The following is a 17,337-nucleotide window of genomic DNA, read 5'->3' on the forward strand; positions in this document are numbered from 1 at the left end:
CAGTTCCTTTCTTCTTTATCATTTTAGGAGAAATAGCTAATTAATATGCTTTTTGAAATATTTTTGAAACTATAAAATGTCACATAAATGTTCAATCCCACAGTGTTTTATGATGCATCTTTGATTAACTTCAAGGCACCAGCATTAATTCCTACATTTATTTCCCTCTCTTGCCTTCTGGCGTCTGTTCTAAAAGCCTTCTTGCTACTTCCTCCAGCCTCTGCCTTTCAGAGCAATTGCCTGCATTGAAGCACAGCTTTTCTCTCTAATTCTCTTTTAGAAACTCGGTTGTCTCTTTGAAGGTAAATGAAATTCTATTAAAATAGAGAAAATGAAATGCTGACACTTACTGAAATAACTGTGGCTCTCACTTGGCTGGAGTATTTCAAATCCCCAAAGAGATGAAAGAAAATTTCCCATTTGACATCCTTTCCTGTATTAGAAGCCCCAAATCCGTCTTCCCTGAGCATGAATATGAAAAAAACAACAAAAAAGACATTCACTGAGTTACTCACATATCCTCCAAGACTATCTGAAATAAATCCAATCTGATGGGAAAAGACAGTCTACAGGATGAATAGCATTACCTTCTCAGCTGGCTTGGGATCAGAAAGTGGGTGTGGGTACTGTGCTCCTTGGCCAGAATCGTGCTTTTGAGCTTTGCTGCTGCCAGGAGAGACAACCCCCTCCTGGGAGCCCAGGTATTTGGGTTTTGAATCAGTTCTGCTTTTAAGTTGCTCTGTGACTTGGGCAATTCATTTCAATGAATCCCTGCAAAGTTCTTCTCCTCCAGGGCTCCCTATCTTAGCATCTGCTACTGCCATGCTACCTGAGGGATATGCCAGAACCCGGAATTATCCTTGACTCCTCTTCCCTCAGGCCCTACATCCCATCACTGTCTAAGCCATCTCATCCACCCATTCCTTGCCTACCGCTATCACTCTAATCCAAGCTCCCAGCATCTCTCCTCTGGACCAGTGCAATTTCCCTGGGCTTTGTTGGGATCCAGTCCTTTCCCCAAAAGTCTTTTTTTAAAGTGCTCATCTTATTCTGTCATTGCCTTACTTCAACCTGTCAAGGATTTCTCATTACTCTTCGACAAAGATAAACCTCCATAGGCACACAAGTCCCCATCAAAGTATGTGAAAAATGGCCCACAGGCTGACCCAAACCCAAACAATTTTCAGTTATTTAAAAATTAAGAAATGTGACATAAAAATTCAGACTTCTAGCTTCTCTTGAAAATTGGATATGACTCAGCTGGTAAAGAATCCGCCTGCAATGCGAGAGACCTGGGTTTGATCCCTGGGTTGGGAAGATCCCCTGGAGAAGGGAAAGGCTACACACTTCAGTATTCTGGCTTGGAGAATTCCATGGATTGTATAGTCCATGGGGTCACAAAGAGTCAGACAGGACTGAGTGACTTTCACTGTAAATGCTATGACTTTAGTCAAGTAGAGGTTTTCCTGGTGGCTCAGATGGTAAAGATTCTACCTGTAATACAGGAGACCTGGGTTCCATCCCTGGGTTGGGAGGATACCCTGTAGAAGGGAATGGTTACCAACTGCAATATTCTTGTCTGGTAAATTCCATGGACAGAGGAGCCTGGCGGGCTACAGTCCATAGGGTCATGAAGAGTCGGACATGACTGAGCGACTAACACACACAAGAGACAGTCAAGCACCTGTCGGGGAAATAGTAGCAGTACCTGTCTACCCTCACTGGACAGGTCTACAGTCTCCTCTGAGCCTCCTCATCTTGCTCACCCTTCACTATACTCACTGTTCAGGTGTGTTGCCTTTCCAGCAGCTCCTCCCTCTCCCTCTCGGTGCTCCAGTTCCCCTAGGGTTTCTGCCTCTCAACAAATGCCAGGGCCTTCACTTATACTGTTCCCTCCACCTGGAACACCCTTCCCAACTCTGCTTCTTTCCCTCTTTCTCTCTCTCCACCACTTCCCCACCTGGATAAATCCTATTCATCCTCAAGACATGAGTTTGAGTATCATTTCCACCAGAAAACCATCTCGGACCCCCTATTCTAGGACAATGCCCTACTTTTACCCCATCATGCTGACCACTGGTTAACTGTCTTTCCTGTAAGCTCCCCAAGGGCAGGGAGTAGTCTGAAATCCTCAGCTCATAACCAACAGCCACCAGCCCAACACCTGTCCCAGAGCAGAAGCTTTCTAAATATTTTCTGAATGAGTGAATCAACTTGAAACCACTGGGCTTAGTATACATACACATCAATAAGACACGACCTACTATAGGACAAAGCAGAAACAAGCGGAAATAACAGTGTGGATGGGTATGCGTAAGGTGTTCATTCTGGGGACATGCTGAACTGGTCACTGTCTGCCAGAGATGTCCCCTTGGAGAAATTTAGGCTGGAGTGGAGCTTGGGGATTTGCGACTTATGAGCATTCCTCCCCAAGGAGGACACTGGCTCATGGAGGTGGGTGACCTGTCCAAGGTCACACAGTCCCTGCAGACGGTGAGCAAGATGAAGGTACAGACTGTACCTGGCTCATGTTTACCATCAAAGCAGCTCCAGCACCCAACTGAGTGATTAGCAAGTGCACGGAGTGAGTGAATGGATGAGTGAAGGAAAAGAGAAGATAGAGGCTCAAGAAAGAGCTGAGACCTGCTCTGGACTGAATGAGACCCCGTCAGATTCATATGTTGGAATCCTCACCCCCAGGATTATAACATTAGGAAGTGGGGCCTTTGGGAGGTGATCAGGTCATGAGGATGGAGCCCTCATGAATGGGATTAATGCCTTTAGAGGAAGACACGCAAGAGATGACCTCTCTCCCCAATGTGAGGACACAGTGAGATTGTGGCTGTGGGTACAAGGCAGGATGAGCCCCTCGCCAGAAACTAACCATGTGGCCACCTTGATCTTGGACTTCTAGCCTCCAGAACTGTGAGAAATAAGTTTCTGCTGTTTATAAGTCACTAGTCTATGGTATTTTTGTTGTTATTTTTGTCAGTCACTCAGTCGTGTCTGACTCTTTGTGACCCCATGGACTGTAGCCCGCCAGATTCCTCTGTCCATGGAGTTCTCCAGGCAAGAATACTGGACTGGGTTGCCATTTCCTCCTCCAAGGGATCTTCCAGACCCAGGGATCAAATCCATGTCTTTTGTATTGCAGGCAGATTATTACCATCTGAGCAACTGGGGAAGCCCATATAGCAGCCCCCAAAGGACTAAGACCCCTGTGGTCCTTGTCCTGGTTCTGGGGTGTGTGTCCTCAGTTACTAAGTTGCATCTGACCTTTTGTGACCCCACTGTAACCTGCCAGGCTTCTCTGTCCATGTAATTTCCCAGACAAGAATACTGGAGTGGGATGCTATTTTCTTCTTCAGAGGATCTTCCTGACTCAGGGATCAACCCAAGTCTTCGGCATCAGCAGACAGCTTCTTGACCACTGACACCAGGGAAGTCCTGTGGTTCTGGCACCAAGCTCCTAAAACCCTTGGTATTTCCTAATTGATGAGTTTATGTCAGTGAGGTTACTTTTGGACTACACCTAAAGATGGGGGCTTGTTGCCAGGTGAATCAACCAATTAATTAGAAAGTTGGAACTTTTGGTTCCACCCTCTAGACATCTGGGAGGGGAGAGAGGCTAGAGATTGAGTTCAATGCCAATGACCTAGGTTTAATCAATCATGTCTATAGTGAAACCTCCGTTAAAACCCAAGAGGATGGGATTTGAAAGGCTTTTTGGTTGGTGAACATATTTTTAAAACATGGAAGCCCTATACCCTTTCCCTACACCTTGCCCTAGGCAGCTCTTCCATCTGGCCATTCTTGAGTTACATCCTCTTATAATAAACCATTATGGAGTAACTAAACTGGTTTCCTGAATTCTGTGAGCCACTTTTGCAAATTAATTGAACCCAAGGAGGGGTCCTGGGAACCTCTGATTTATAGCCTGTAGATCAGAAGCACAGGTAAAGACCTGGACTTGAGATGAGCATCTGAAGCAGGTTCAGTCTGGTGGGACTGAGATCTTAAGACCTGTAGACTCTGACACTGTGTCTGGGTAGATAGTGTCAGAATCGAGTTGAAGCGTAGGACACCCGGGCTTCCCTAGTGGCTCAGCGGTAAAGAATCCACCTGCAATGCAGGAGCCTCAGGAGGAGCGAGTTCGACCTCTCTGTCGGGAAGATGCTCTGGAGAAGGGAATGGCAACCCACTCCAGTATTCTTGCCTGGGCAATCTCATGGACAGAGGATTCTGGCAGGTTAACAGTCCATGGGGTTGCAAAGAGTTGGACACAACTGAAGCGACTTAGCACACACGCACACAAGCAGGACACCCAGCAGGTGACGTAGGGAAAGGGTCCACAGGGCGTAACTGGAGTCAGAGTCTTAGTCACACTCCCGGAGAATCCAGAGGGTCCCATCTGGACTGTGTAGGATGCACCCCACATGTGGGAGTGCAGGCAGGCAGATCCAGGTTCTGGCTTCAGCTCCAACAATTTTTTTTTACTAGTTAGTTCTACCCCTTACCTCTCTCAGCTCATGTTTCCACACCTATAGATATGAGCCACTCACAAAGCAACTGTCGGGTATGAACGGCATTAAAGATGTGCTTTACTCAAGCACCATTGATATGAGCATTTGTTAGGTTTGTTTCGGTTGCCGCCTGCCTCCTGCTGGGGGCAGCCCAGGGCAGGGTTGGTCAGCCCTCCTCTGTTCAAATGGCCAGAAGTGGTGGCCATTCAACACTGACCTTCAGCCATGGTTTATTCTCCTCCCTCCTGGTCCTCTTGGGGAAGGGGGAAGGGGATGACTCTGCTTCCTTAGGAGGCATCTTCACCATTCTCCCTCCCTCATCCTCCCCGGACACTCAGGCAACAAGGCTGTAGATTCCATTGCCCCTCCTCTCGCTCCTCCGGGCAACTGTTTCAGTTCCCACCTCATCCTTCCCTGGCCAACAGCAAGTCCCAGCTAGGTCACTCTCCATCCTCTGACTCCTTCCCCTCTAGCCCACACCTGCCCCCTATTTTCCCAGAGCCAGCTTCTCACTCAGGTCTGGCTGGGTCACTCCCCTGCTCTAGTGTCGCCCAGGGCTCCGTACTGCCCCAGGAGGAAGCTCACTGCAGCTCCAGAACAGGTGCCTTGCCTCTCACATTCCCCGTGCCCAGTCTTCTCTCAGCCCCCGAGCCGCTCCCAGGTCTCTCATAGCGCCATTCCCATCTCAGGGCCTTTTCTTTAGTTATTCCCTTTCTCTTCAGGGTCTTCTCTCCAAACCCCTGCATCACCTGCCTAACTGCTCACCCTTCAGGGCTCAGTTTAGAGGCCACCTCTTCTGGGCAGCTCCCCTTGATCACACGCATCCCCACCCCAACCTGGGCGAGGTGTTCCTCCTTGCTGAGGCCACGCAGCAAGTACATGGTTGTGCTGGGATTTAAAGTCAGGCCTTCCTGCTTCCAAAACTGAAAGCCAACCACCAAAGACTGTGCAATTAGATATGAATGTGGGAAAGAATTCTATATTCTTTCTAGTTTTTGCCATTACAAAAAAAAAAAAAAACCTGCAGTAAGCATTTGTGTATATATTTTTGTACAAGCCTAATTTGAATTTCCCTGGGATAAATGCCTGCTAGCACAATTGATAGGAGGTATGGTAAAGGAATTTTTAGCTTTTGAGAAACTACCAAATGCTTTTTCCTTAATGGCCATGTCATTTCACATTCTCACTAGCAATTTAAGAGTGATTCAGCTCTCTGAACGATTGCTAGAATCTGGTGCTTTTACAATACATATTTGCCAATGGATCAGTGGTAAAGAATCCACCTGCCATGCAGGAGACACAGGAGTTGTGCATTCGATTCTTGGGTCAGGAAGATCCCCTGGAGGACGAAATGGTAACCCACTCCAGTATTCTTACCTGGAAAACAATCTCATGGATCGAGGAGCCTGGTGGGCTATAGTCCATGGGTCACAAAGAGTCAGACACAGCTGAGCAACTAAGCACATGGGTAAGAAAGACTCAGGAGTGAGGTAGAGCTGAGCCAAACACTGGAAAGATGCCCAAAATATATTAAGTGAAGACAGCAAGTAGCAGAACAATGTATTCAGTCAGTTCAGTTCAGTCGCTCAGTTGTGTCCGACTCTTTGTGACCCCATGAATCGCAGCACGCCAGACCTCCCTATCCATCACCAACTCCCGGAGTTCACTCAAACTCACGTCCATCCAATCGGTGATGCCATCCAGCCATCTCATCCTCTGTCATCCCCTTCTCCTCCTGCCCCCAATCCCTCCCAGCATCAGTCTTTTCCAGTGAGTCAACTCTTTGCATGAGGTGGCCAAACTACTGGAGTTTCAGCTTTAGCATCATTCCCTCCAAAAAACACCCAGGGCTGATCTCCTTTAGAATGGACTGGTTGATCTCCTTGCAGTCCAGGGGACTCTCAAGAGGGGTTGGCCAAAAAGTTCGTTTGGGTTTTCCCATAAGATATTATGGAAATATTTATGGAAATATTATGGAAAATATTCCATAAGATATTATGGAAAACCCAAACGAACTTTTTAGCCAACCCAGTGTATGACATGATTCCATAAAAAAAAAAAAAAAAACCCTACACGTATATAAGTTATCTAAGCAAAGTCAAAGCCTAAATGAACATAAGTAATCTCTTAACAACAGTCATTGGGTGAATGGATTCCTACATACTGTACGTTTTGAATTGGTTTGTATATTCTTTATTTTCTAAAAAGATAATCAAACCCAATCAAAGAAACTCAGCAACAACTTTTCTCCAATAATAAACGAAACGCTTGAGTGCTCAAGAATTCTGAGGCTAGGGACAAGGTTTTGGAGGAAGGGCTCCCCTCTGACTGCCCTTCGTCTGGCAAGGGACACGGGGATCGGGGATGGTGACATGAACTGAGAGCGAATGTGTTTGGCGGGAAGCCGCACTTACCTTTCCCAGCAGCTCCGGGAGGCCCAGCAGTTGCCCCGCGAAGACGCCGATGCAGATGAAGATGGCGGTCACCTGCCCCAGAGAGCCGCGCACCTCCTTGGGCGAGATCTCACTCAGGTACATGGGGAGCGCGCTGAGGGCGATGCCTGTGGAGGAAGCATGGCGGCCGTGATAGAGCTGTCTCCTTCCCAGAAGATGCTGGTCAGGGTACCTCCTTCCCCTTGGCACTTGACAAAAATAGCGCTATGGCCACAGCACCAATCAATGTGCTTCAAGTTAGGTTGGATTCACACCAGTTTCTAGCCTTCAGGGAACCCTTCCTGTGAAGGGGGAACCCTTCCTGTGAAGGGCTGCCCCAGTTTATAAGCTGAGCACCTCATGCATTGCATCTCAGCCCAGGATAACTTTCCGGTTCCGCACCCAAGGCAAACACGCCTAAGGTGTAAAGAGACAGCATTATCTCCGAGGTGGCGACATAAATCAAATGCTATTTGAATTTTTATCTCCAACACACATATTGAGATCACCAGTCCTCATGGAAAAATCAAGCTACCACAGATCAGTTTGGCACATGGTTGCTTAGGAGCAGCGGAATAAGAGGAACCTGCAGGATTCAAGTCGCACAGCCCCACTTTCCTCTCTAGGTGGCCTTGGAAGTAAACTGGCTTCTCCTGGCCTTTGCTTTCTCATCTGTGAAAGAAAGGTCATAACTGTCTATTCCTATTGTGGTGGGAACACTAAGACTACATACAAAGCATCTGGCTCATGTGGGGTCACTGGATGGACGTTTGGGAAACTCTTAGGTCTTCACCCTGACACAATTGCTACCCTCTAGGGGTAATTATCATTACTTCCCTGGTGTATCAGGCTTCCCGTGTAGCTCAGCTGGTAAAGAATCTGCCTGCAGTGCGGGAGACCTGGGTTCTACTCCTGGGTTGGGAAGATGCCCTGGAGAAGATAAAGGCTACCCACTCCAGTATTCTGGTCTGGAGAATTCCATGGACTGTGTAGTCCTTAGGGTTGCAAAGAGTCAGACACGACCAAGCAACTTTCACTTCACTTCACTTCCCTGGTGGCTCAGATGGTAAAGAATCTGCCTTCAATGCAGGAGACCTGGATTCAATCCCTGGATCAGGAAGATCAACCTGGAGAAGGGGATGGCTACCCACTTAAATATTCTTGCCTGGAGAATCCCATGAACAGAGGATCCTGACAGGCTACTGTCCACGGGATTGCAAAGAGTCAGACATGACTTAATGACACTAACACAAAAAGCTAATAAGGAAATGACCAGGCTAGTGGAAAAGAGGGGGCACGGGTCGTGGTGAAGGAGAGTAAGCCTGCCTCCTTCACAGGGCACCTGTGCAGACTGAATCCCTGGTGGCCAGGGGATGTTCAGCGGAGGGCCAGGCACACGGATGATGTCAATTAATGGAGACCCTTCTGACTTGTCCATTGTGAAGTGATATGGAAAACTGAGATGCTGATGGCTCAACAGGTAAGGAGGTAGCTGCTGTACGATGACCAGCTCATCCCAACTTGCAAGGGACCAACCTGGCTTTAGGGCTTCCCTGGTGGCTCAGTCGTAAAGAATACGCCTGCCAAGGCATGAAACACAGGTTCTATCCCTGGGTCGGGAAGGTCCCTTGGAGGAGGAAATGGCCACCTGCTCCAGTATTCTTGCCTGGGGAATCCCATGGACAGAGGAGCCTGGTGGGCTACAGTCCATAGGATCACAGAAGAGTCCAGCACAACTTAGCGACTAAATAACAACGACAACATCTTGGCTTGGGCACTGAAAGTTCTGCATCCTGGGAAGATTCCGAGTTTTAGACAAACAAGGATGGCTGATTAACCGGGGCCCATGGTGCGGGCACCAAGCACCTCTCACACCTGAGTGGACCCTCTCAACCTCTGACCGCATCGCCTACCATATTTCCTGCCCCTTGCCCCCAGGTGTTCCAACCATAAGGTTTCAGGGCTCTCCAGGTTCATTCTGATCGTGGGACATCAGGCTTCGCTGCTGTTTCTCCCAAGTGCTCTGTCCTCACAGCTCCATGGGTGGATGCTCTCCTATCCATCCCATCTCAGCTCAGCCTCACTTCCTCCTGTTAATGGGACCTAATGAGACCCAAGGGGGTCATTTGTAGACGTAGCCAGGTTCAGGTGAGGTCACACTGGATTAGGGTGGGCCCTCGACCCAGTGACTGGTGTCCTTACCAGGTGGTAAGACACTTGGAGACACAAAGGGAAGACGGGCACTTGAAGATGGAGCAGAGACTGGAGTGATGGGTCCACAAGCCAGGGACTGCAACACCAGAAGCCAGGAGAGAACGTGAAATAGACTCCAGCCTCAGAGCCCCTGGAAGGGACCAATTCTGCAGATACCTTGATTTTGGACTCCTGGCCCCTAGAACTCTTCTTTTAAGCCCCCCAGTTTGGTGACTGCAGCCAAAGGAGATTGCCACAGCTCCTCACAAGGCCTTCCCTCTGGAAATCAACCCCTCCCCATCACTCTTATGTCCAGTCTTATGTTCCTTGTGTCATCTAGTGCTTTTTGAAAGTTATCTTGTTCAGTATTTACAGTGGACCCTTGAACAACACGGGCTTGAACCACACAGGTCCACTTAGATTTAAAAAGAAAAAAAACTTGTCTGCTGTGCCAGATCCTAGAGGCAAGCACACAGGATCTTTAGCTGTGGCATGCAAACTCTTAGTTGTGACTTGTGGATCTAGTTCCCCGACCAGGGATTGAACCCGGGCTCCCTGCATTGCAAGTTCGGAGCCTTAGCCACTGGACCACCAGGAAAGTCCCCTGGAAAGTTCTTAATGTAGCAGATGTGGGCTTGCACCTCTGGGAGTGTGGGCAGCCCTGGGAAGGCGGTGGAAGGAGCCTGTCCACCACAATCTTCTACAAACACGTTTGCACCCTGATCTCGACTTTACAATCTGCATGGATTCAGCCTCCAATCCATGCTGCACCGTGTTTGTTGCAGTGTTAAAATAACATGTTTATTTTTGCTCCAAGCCTTCTGGAAATAGGACACTTTAGGCAGGGGTCTGACATTTTCTGCAAGGGTTCCAAATATTGCCTCTGAGAACCCAGTTAGAGCAGCACAAACTCCTGAAAATCCTCTGGGCTTCTCATTTGGCTTTAAATTATGTATTTTGAGCAGGACAGCAACTCATCTCATGACCAGCAATTTTCGTTTCTTTCTGACCCGCTGCCTCACCTTAAGTGCCCTCATATTCCAGTCTCTGCTTTGAGAGGGTCTGGTGAGAATAAATGACATGCAGCTTCTACATCTTGGCTCAGCAGCAACAGGCCATGTTCCAGGAGTCAGAAAGAGTGTGTCTCCCCCCACCCACTTCTTGATTTTACATTTTTCTACTGTTTTTGGAAAAGTTTACAGGACAAGCAGTCCAAAAGATGTTTGTCTTGAATATGTGGGTTTATAAAAAATGGCATCTCTCTTCGAATCCAGCTTATTTTTAATTAAGGAAATTCAGAGACCATCCAGTTATGTGTAATGAGTGTCAGCTCCCCCAGACTAGCTAGACAGGCGAAGTAGCAGGAAAGAGGCTAAGTGGATAAAATACAAAACTTCCAGGAAGACAGGCTTCAGGGGACTCCATCAGGAAAGGACTTTCAGATGCTCCCATCTTACCACCCTTCCTCCTGAGCAGGCAGGGACTTCAAAACCAGACCATCTGTCCAAATCTTGAATCTGCATCTTATTATTCATCATTCAGTCCTGTCTGACTCTGCGACCCCATGGACTGCAACTTGCCAGGCTTTGCTATCCTTCACTGCCCCCCAGAATTTGCAGTAACTCATGTCCGTTGAGTCGGTGATGCCATCCAAGCATCCTATCCTCTGTCACCCCCTTCTTCTGCCTTCAATCTTTCCCAGCCTCAGGGTCTTTTCCAATGAGTTGGCTCTTCCTATCAGGTGGCCAAAGTACTGGAGTTTCAGCTTCAACATCAGTCCTTCCAATGAATGAACACCCAGGACTGACTGATCTCCTTTAGGATGGACTGGTTGGATCTTCTTTGTAGTCCAAGGGACTCTCAAGAGTCTTCTCCAGCACCACAGTTCAAAAGCCTCAATTCTTCAGCACTCAGCCTTCTCTATGGTCCAACTCTCACATCCGTACATGACTATCTTGTTAACAGAATAAAAATGATAACAGCAACAATAATGGCAATGATACTATTACTGGTGTGAGGAAGTAACAGGGCCTGGAATGTACTCACTGTGCACGCATGGCACACCATTAAATTTTACATCCCCTAGCAAGGAAAGTTTAGGGGTACTTTGTCCTTTCACATATGAGACAAAGAGGCTAAGACAGGAAAGCAGACTGCCATCCATGCTCCCTGTGTCCACATCCTTGGGTGGTTGGACGTTTCTCACCCTGACTCTGCACCTGGCCATGGCACTCACCTTGGCCAGTGGGACTCTAGCAAGCGTGTCCAAGCAGACTTGACAAGTGCTCAAAGACGGGACTTGCCCCTCTTGCTGCCCACTGGAATCCCAAAAATCTCCCTGGAAGAGGCTTCGCCACACTATTTAGGGATGAGAGACCACATGGAGCAGAGACTAGCCAGCCCTTGGGATCCCAGGACCAGCCCACCTGCCGTCCACCAAACAAGTGCATGAGGACATCCAAGATCATCCAGCCGTGGACCAGCCCGCAGCCAACCTCAGCCATGGGGGAGAGCCCAGCAGGGCCGCCAGATCAGAGCAGCCCCAAGGACCCTCAAACTGTAGGTTCAGCAAAATGCCTATTGCCTTAAACCATTATGGTTCTGCTTTTTTTTTTTTCTTTTATTGCAGAAAAACCTAACTGATACAGACAAGGTGATGAAATTAACCTCGTTAATTCAGAATCCAGGCCATCTTAATTCACAGCCTTCACCCTTGATCACTTTGCTGTCTCACATCTCTGAGCCTCAGGGTCCTCACGTGCAAAATTACAACAAAATAGCCTTTCATTAACTACAGTTGACTTACAATATTGTATTAGTCTCAGGTGCACAAACATGATAGTGATTCAACATGTTTATACATTACAAAATGATCACGGCTAAGTCAGTTTACGATCTGTCATCATACAAAGTTGTTATAATAGCGCTGACTGTACCCTCTATGATGTACAGTCCATCCCATGACTTTTTATTTTATAACTGGAATTTTGTACCTCTTAATCTGCCTCACCCATTTTGCCCAGTTCCCCCGCCTCCTCCCCTCTGGCAGCCATCCATTTTTCTCTGTATCTGTGAATCTATTTCTGTTTTGTTATGTTTGTTCAGTTGGATAGACTGAAGTGACTTAGCTTGCATGCACAGGTACATTTGTTCATTTCTTCTGTTTGTTAGATTCCAATAAGTGAACACATACAGTATTTGTCTTTCTCTGTCTGACTTACTTCATTTAGCATAATATCCTCTGGCTCACAGGCCATTAAGTACAGTCTACAGGGACTTCCCTGGTGGTACAGTGGATAAGAATCAGCCTACCAACGCAGGGGACGTGGGTTTGATCCCTGGTCTGGGAAGATTTCACATGTGGAGAAAATCTAAAGCCTGTGCGCCAAAACTACTGAAATTATTGAAGCCCTGCACCGCAACAAAGAGCAGTCCCTGCTCTCCAAAACTAGAGAGAGCCTGCATGCAGCAACAAAGACCCAGCACAACCCAAAATAAATAAATAAATAAGCTTATCATTAAAAAAACAGTCTACCATCCAAATTTATCACCAGGGATGTTAGTTTACCAAATCCTGTTCTTTTCTAATATAAGCATTAATATCCATACCTTCTCCTCTAACTGCATCCAACAAAGTGTGATATGCTGTATTTTCATGATCATTCCATTAAAAGTATTTTAAGTTTCCCTTGTAACTTCCTCTTTGACTCATGTCATATTTAGAGGTGTGCTTTTATTATTTTCCAAATTTAGAGGGGGAGTTTCCTAAATATTGTTTGTGATTTCTTATTTAATTGCATTGTGGTCAGAGAATGGCAACCCACTCCAGTGTTCTCGCCTGGAGAATCCCAGGGACAGGGGAGCCTGGTGGGCTGTCGTCTCTGGGGTCGCACAGAGTCAGACACGACTGAAGCGATTTAGCAGCAGCAGCAGCAGAGAATGGAGTTATATACGATTTCAATCTTTTCAAAGTTACTGAAGCTTGTTTTATGCCCAGAATTTGGTCCATCATGGTGAATAAACCAGGGCTGTTGAAAAAAAAAAAAATAACAGGCTTTCAGCGTTAGTAGCGCATCAAAGGTGAAGGTGTCCATGAACCTATTGGTCAGTTGGAAAATTCTGCATGAACACCAGCCAGGATTCTCTCCAGTTAACATTCTTTCTATGGGTTTCTCCCTTCTACTTGAATGCCAAGGCGGAGGACTGAGAGTTTGGATTATTGTACAGTCCTGAATTATTTCCCGCCAGCAGAACAATGAAGGTAAATGAAGTCTCTTGCTCCCTGACCTCCTACCAGGCTCCTCACTTTCCTGCTTTATCATTCACGTCACTCACAACGCCTGCTGCCCTCAGCTTATAAGAAGAGGATGAGGAAGGAACTTAACTAGTTTATACTGGGTTTCAGCTGCATCTGGCAGTTCATCAATCTGTGAAAACTCAAAGTATTAGTCCCTCAGTTGTGTCTGGCTTTTTTGTGACCCCATGGACTGTAGCCCACCAAGTTCCTCTGTTCATGGAATTTTCCAGGCAAGAATACAGGAGTGGTTCACCATTCCCTTCTCCACGGGATCTTCTCGACCCAGGGATCAAACTCAGGTCTCCTGTATTGCAGGCAGATTGTTTACAGTCCGAGCCCCTAGGGAATCCCTGTTTATTTATCTGTCTACCTTTCTATCTATCTCTCTATTGGGTTGGCCAAAAAGTTCATCTGGATTTTCCCATAAGGTGGTATGGAAAATCCAAACAAACTTTTTGGCCAACCCTATATCCATCTATCTGCACTCCTCCTGACTAACCAAGCTCCACCACAGTGGCCTCCTGCCTCTCCCTTGAACTTGCCAAGCACATTTCTGCTTCAGAGCCACTGCCCTCTTCTCCGCCAGGAACACAGTTCTCCCAATATTCATTTGTCCCTTCCCCTTGGTTTATCCGGTCTCTGCTCATTTATTTCCTTCTCTGAGCAGCCTTCCCTGAATCCTATTTAAAATAGCCTTTGTTATCTTCCTGCTCTGCTTCATTTTCTTCCTAGGGCTTGTCACTATCTGCCTTATATATCTAGTTACATATCTTTCCCCCCACCAGAATGTAAGCTCTGGGGGTAGGGATTGGGGTTTCCTGTTCACCACTGTGTCCGCAGCGTAGAACACCAGGCACAGCATGTGCTCTGAAAACGCTTGGGGCATAAAAGAAAGAATGAATGAGTCAGAGGCCCAGACAGGAAACAACCCTCATAAAAACTCCCTGACATAAAAACCCACAGACCTCTTGGGATGTGAATTTTATGGTGAAGATGACAAACAGAACATACGATGTGCAGAAAACCATCCCTGTCTTTGGTATCGGTTTGGGATCATCCCAGTCAACACTTCTCTATTAGAGGAGCATCGTGGGTAGGTGGTCCATCCCATGGGGCTGCCCCACTCCATGCTGGATTCTTGCATCCTCATGCATGCGTGTGTGCTAAGTTGCTTTAGTCGTGTCCAACTCTTTGCGACCATATGGACTGCAGCCCGCCAGGCTCCTCTGCCCGTGGGCTTCTCCAGGCAAGAATACTGGAGTGGGTTGGCATGTTCTCCTCCAGGGAATCTTCCTGACCCAGGGATCGAACCCAGGTCTCCTGCATCTCCTGCATTGGCAGCTGGGTTCTTTATCACTAGCACCACCTGGGAAGCCCTCTTGCATCCTCGGTTTCTGCCAATTCAGTATCAGCAGGGACCCAGTCATGTGACAACCACAAAATACCCATCACATTTTGATACACACACACCACCCCACCAAGGAATGTGTTACTGCCTCCTCCTCTGACACTATGCAATCTCACCTCCATCCACACCCATGATGAAACGTCCCACGATGAGCATTTCCAAGGCTCCAGCTGGGAGAGAACAGGCCATCAGCAACGCAGCAAAAATCCCAAACCCATTGTTGACCAGCAAAGTGTTTTTCCTGGAAGAAAAAGAAAAGGTCTGATGAGGTTGCCATTGGCCTGTCCATTCCAGGAGCAAGGTCCAGACTCCTCAATGGACCCACCACCACTTTTGGCCGTGTGACCCTGAGCAAAGCATTTCCTTCCTCTGGGCTCATCACTGGGGTTGATTACATCACCTCTGAAAGCATCACCAGCCCTGACCCTCTGTGGATTTCCCTGGTGTAGTGTTTTAGTCCATTGGTTCTAAGACCTTTATTTAATATTACAAAGTCAAAAATGTGTCTTATAATCCATAAGTCAAACTAGTACAGCCATTATGGAGAACAGTGTGGAGATTCCTTAAAAAACTGGAAATAGAACTGCCATACGACCCAGCAATCCCACTGCTGGCCATACACACCAAGGAAACCAGAATTGAAAGAGACACATGTACCCCAATGTTCATCGCAGCACTGTTTATAATAGCCAGGACATGGAAGCAACCTAGATGTCCATCAGCAGATGAATGGATAAGAAAGCTGTGGTACATATACACTATGGAGTATTACTCAGCCATTAAAAAGAATACATTTGAATCAGTTCTAATGAGGTGGATGAAACTGGAGCCTATTATACAGAGTGAAGTAAGTCAGAAAGAAAAACACCAATACAGTATACTAACGCATATATATGCCCGGCTGATCCAGGGAATTCGAAGCAGGGACGGTGTTGGCAAGGATCAGGAAACAACTGCTTAATTAAACATTTATTAAGGATATAAAGAGTGGTGAAATAAGGATAGCTCAGCGAAGAAATTCAGTGAAGAAAAGAGGCTGAATAAAATTCTAAAGCAGGGAATTTACATCACCTACGAAGGCCGCAGGCGTCCTCCCATTCTCCCGAAGGAGAGGAGACACTAAGGCCTCCCCGGTCAGATCTTAGAAGCCCAGGCAAAATTAGTAGGCTTGACGAGCTTCCCTGCCTCAGAGGAAAAGTTCAGCTAGAAGGTGAAAGAAAGAACGACATGGGGAGACCAAATTCCGGTGAACAAAAGGACATACTTTATTTTCCAAAGCAGTTTTATACCTTAAGTTGTGCATAGAGGATAATGGGGGGAAGGGGTAGAGGCATGCAAAGACAGCAGTTCCTGATCCTTATCGAAGTCAGGCTTTCAAACTTATCATATGCAAAAGTTTAGGTGATTTACATCATCTTCTGGCCAGGAAGCCTGTTAACATTTTAAGAAACTTATTTTTCTCTAAAGGTGATTATTCTAAAGTCAGGCGCCAGCCTCCAAAAAGCATTGGAGAAAGTTGCATTCCTATAGGGCAAAGGTGAGGTGGGCTCAATCAAGAAAAGAATTAACTCAAGGGTCCAAGGTTACAAACATTGAGGCTACTGCTTACATTTCTATACACCCATTATATCAATCAATACACTGCCAAGGACACAGTAGGTAAGGGATATGGAGACTTAGCAGCAAACATTGGCCCAACAAGTGAAAAACCCTTCACCAATACAATTTCTAATCAATCTTTTAACTACTCAAAGGAATCTGTGTTTAGACAGTTTAGAACATCTCCTGCCTCTCACAGTTGGGAGGCTCTGAACAATCACATGTTGCCAGAAAAAACCTATTCAGGCAGGCTAGAGGACTTCCAAAGGAGTTTGTAGGTTGAAACACTGTCACACCCAAGAATTATTAACTGGAGCTGTAAGCTAACTCTTTTTTCAGAGAGAGGTAGTGGGGGACAGCCCCCCATAAAGTCAGAGGTGTAGGTGACAGCACAAAGCAGAAAGTAGGCAGACTCTGGTTTTGGGGGTAGATTGCTCGAGAATTTCCAGGGAGACTCCTGAGGCTTGATCCCGCCTTTGCGTATGTCAAGCCTCCTTCCTCATGACCTTTGCCATGGGCGGAGCTCGCTCCCCACATATATGGGATTTAGAAAGATGGTAACAACAACCCTGTATGCGAGACAGCAAAAGAGACGCAGATGTATAAAACAGTCTTTTGGACTCTGTGGGAGTGAGAGGGGGGGATGATTTGGGAGAATGGCATTAAAACATGTATAATGTCATATAAGAAATGAATCGCCAGTCCAGGTTCGATGCAGGATACAGGAAGCTTGGGGCTGGCGCACTGGGATGGTATGGGGAGGGAGGTGGGAGGGGGTTCAGGATGGGGAACAGGTGTACACCTGTGGCAGATGCATGTTGATGTATGGCAAAACCAATACAATACTGTAAAGTAAAAAAAAAATAATAAAAAAAGTTTTTTAAA

General features: G+C 46.9%; 1 protein-coding gene across 3 annotated transcripts in view; it reads right to left on the reverse strand.

Annotated features, from left to right (window-relative positions):
* SLC2A9 (solute carrier family 2 member 9) overlaps positions 1 to 17,337 on the reverse strand; it is a 238,583-nt gene that overhangs the window by 180,467 nt on the left and 40,779 nt on the right. For all 3 annotated transcript variants that reach the window (XM_005893200.3, XM_070372693.1, XM_070372694.1), the window contains exons 4-5: positions 14,970 to 15,094; positions 6,938 to 7,083 (exon numbers count right to left, since the gene is read on the reverse strand). In XM_005893200.3, the coding sequence (XP_005893262.3) occupies positions 6,938 to 7,083; positions 14,970 to 15,094 (271 nt within the window). The remainder of the gene's footprint in view (positions 1 to 6,937; positions 7,084 to 14,969; positions 15,095 to 17,337) is intronic.

The sequence above is a fragment of the Bos mutus genome, chromosome 6, assembly GCF_027580195.1.
Source record: "Bos mutus isolate GX-2022 chromosome 6, NWIPB_WYAK_1.1, whole genome shotgun sequence".
In the NCBI taxonomy this organism is placed as follows: domain Eukaryota; kingdom Metazoa; phylum Chordata; class Mammalia; order Artiodactyla; family Bovidae; genus Bos; species Bos mutus.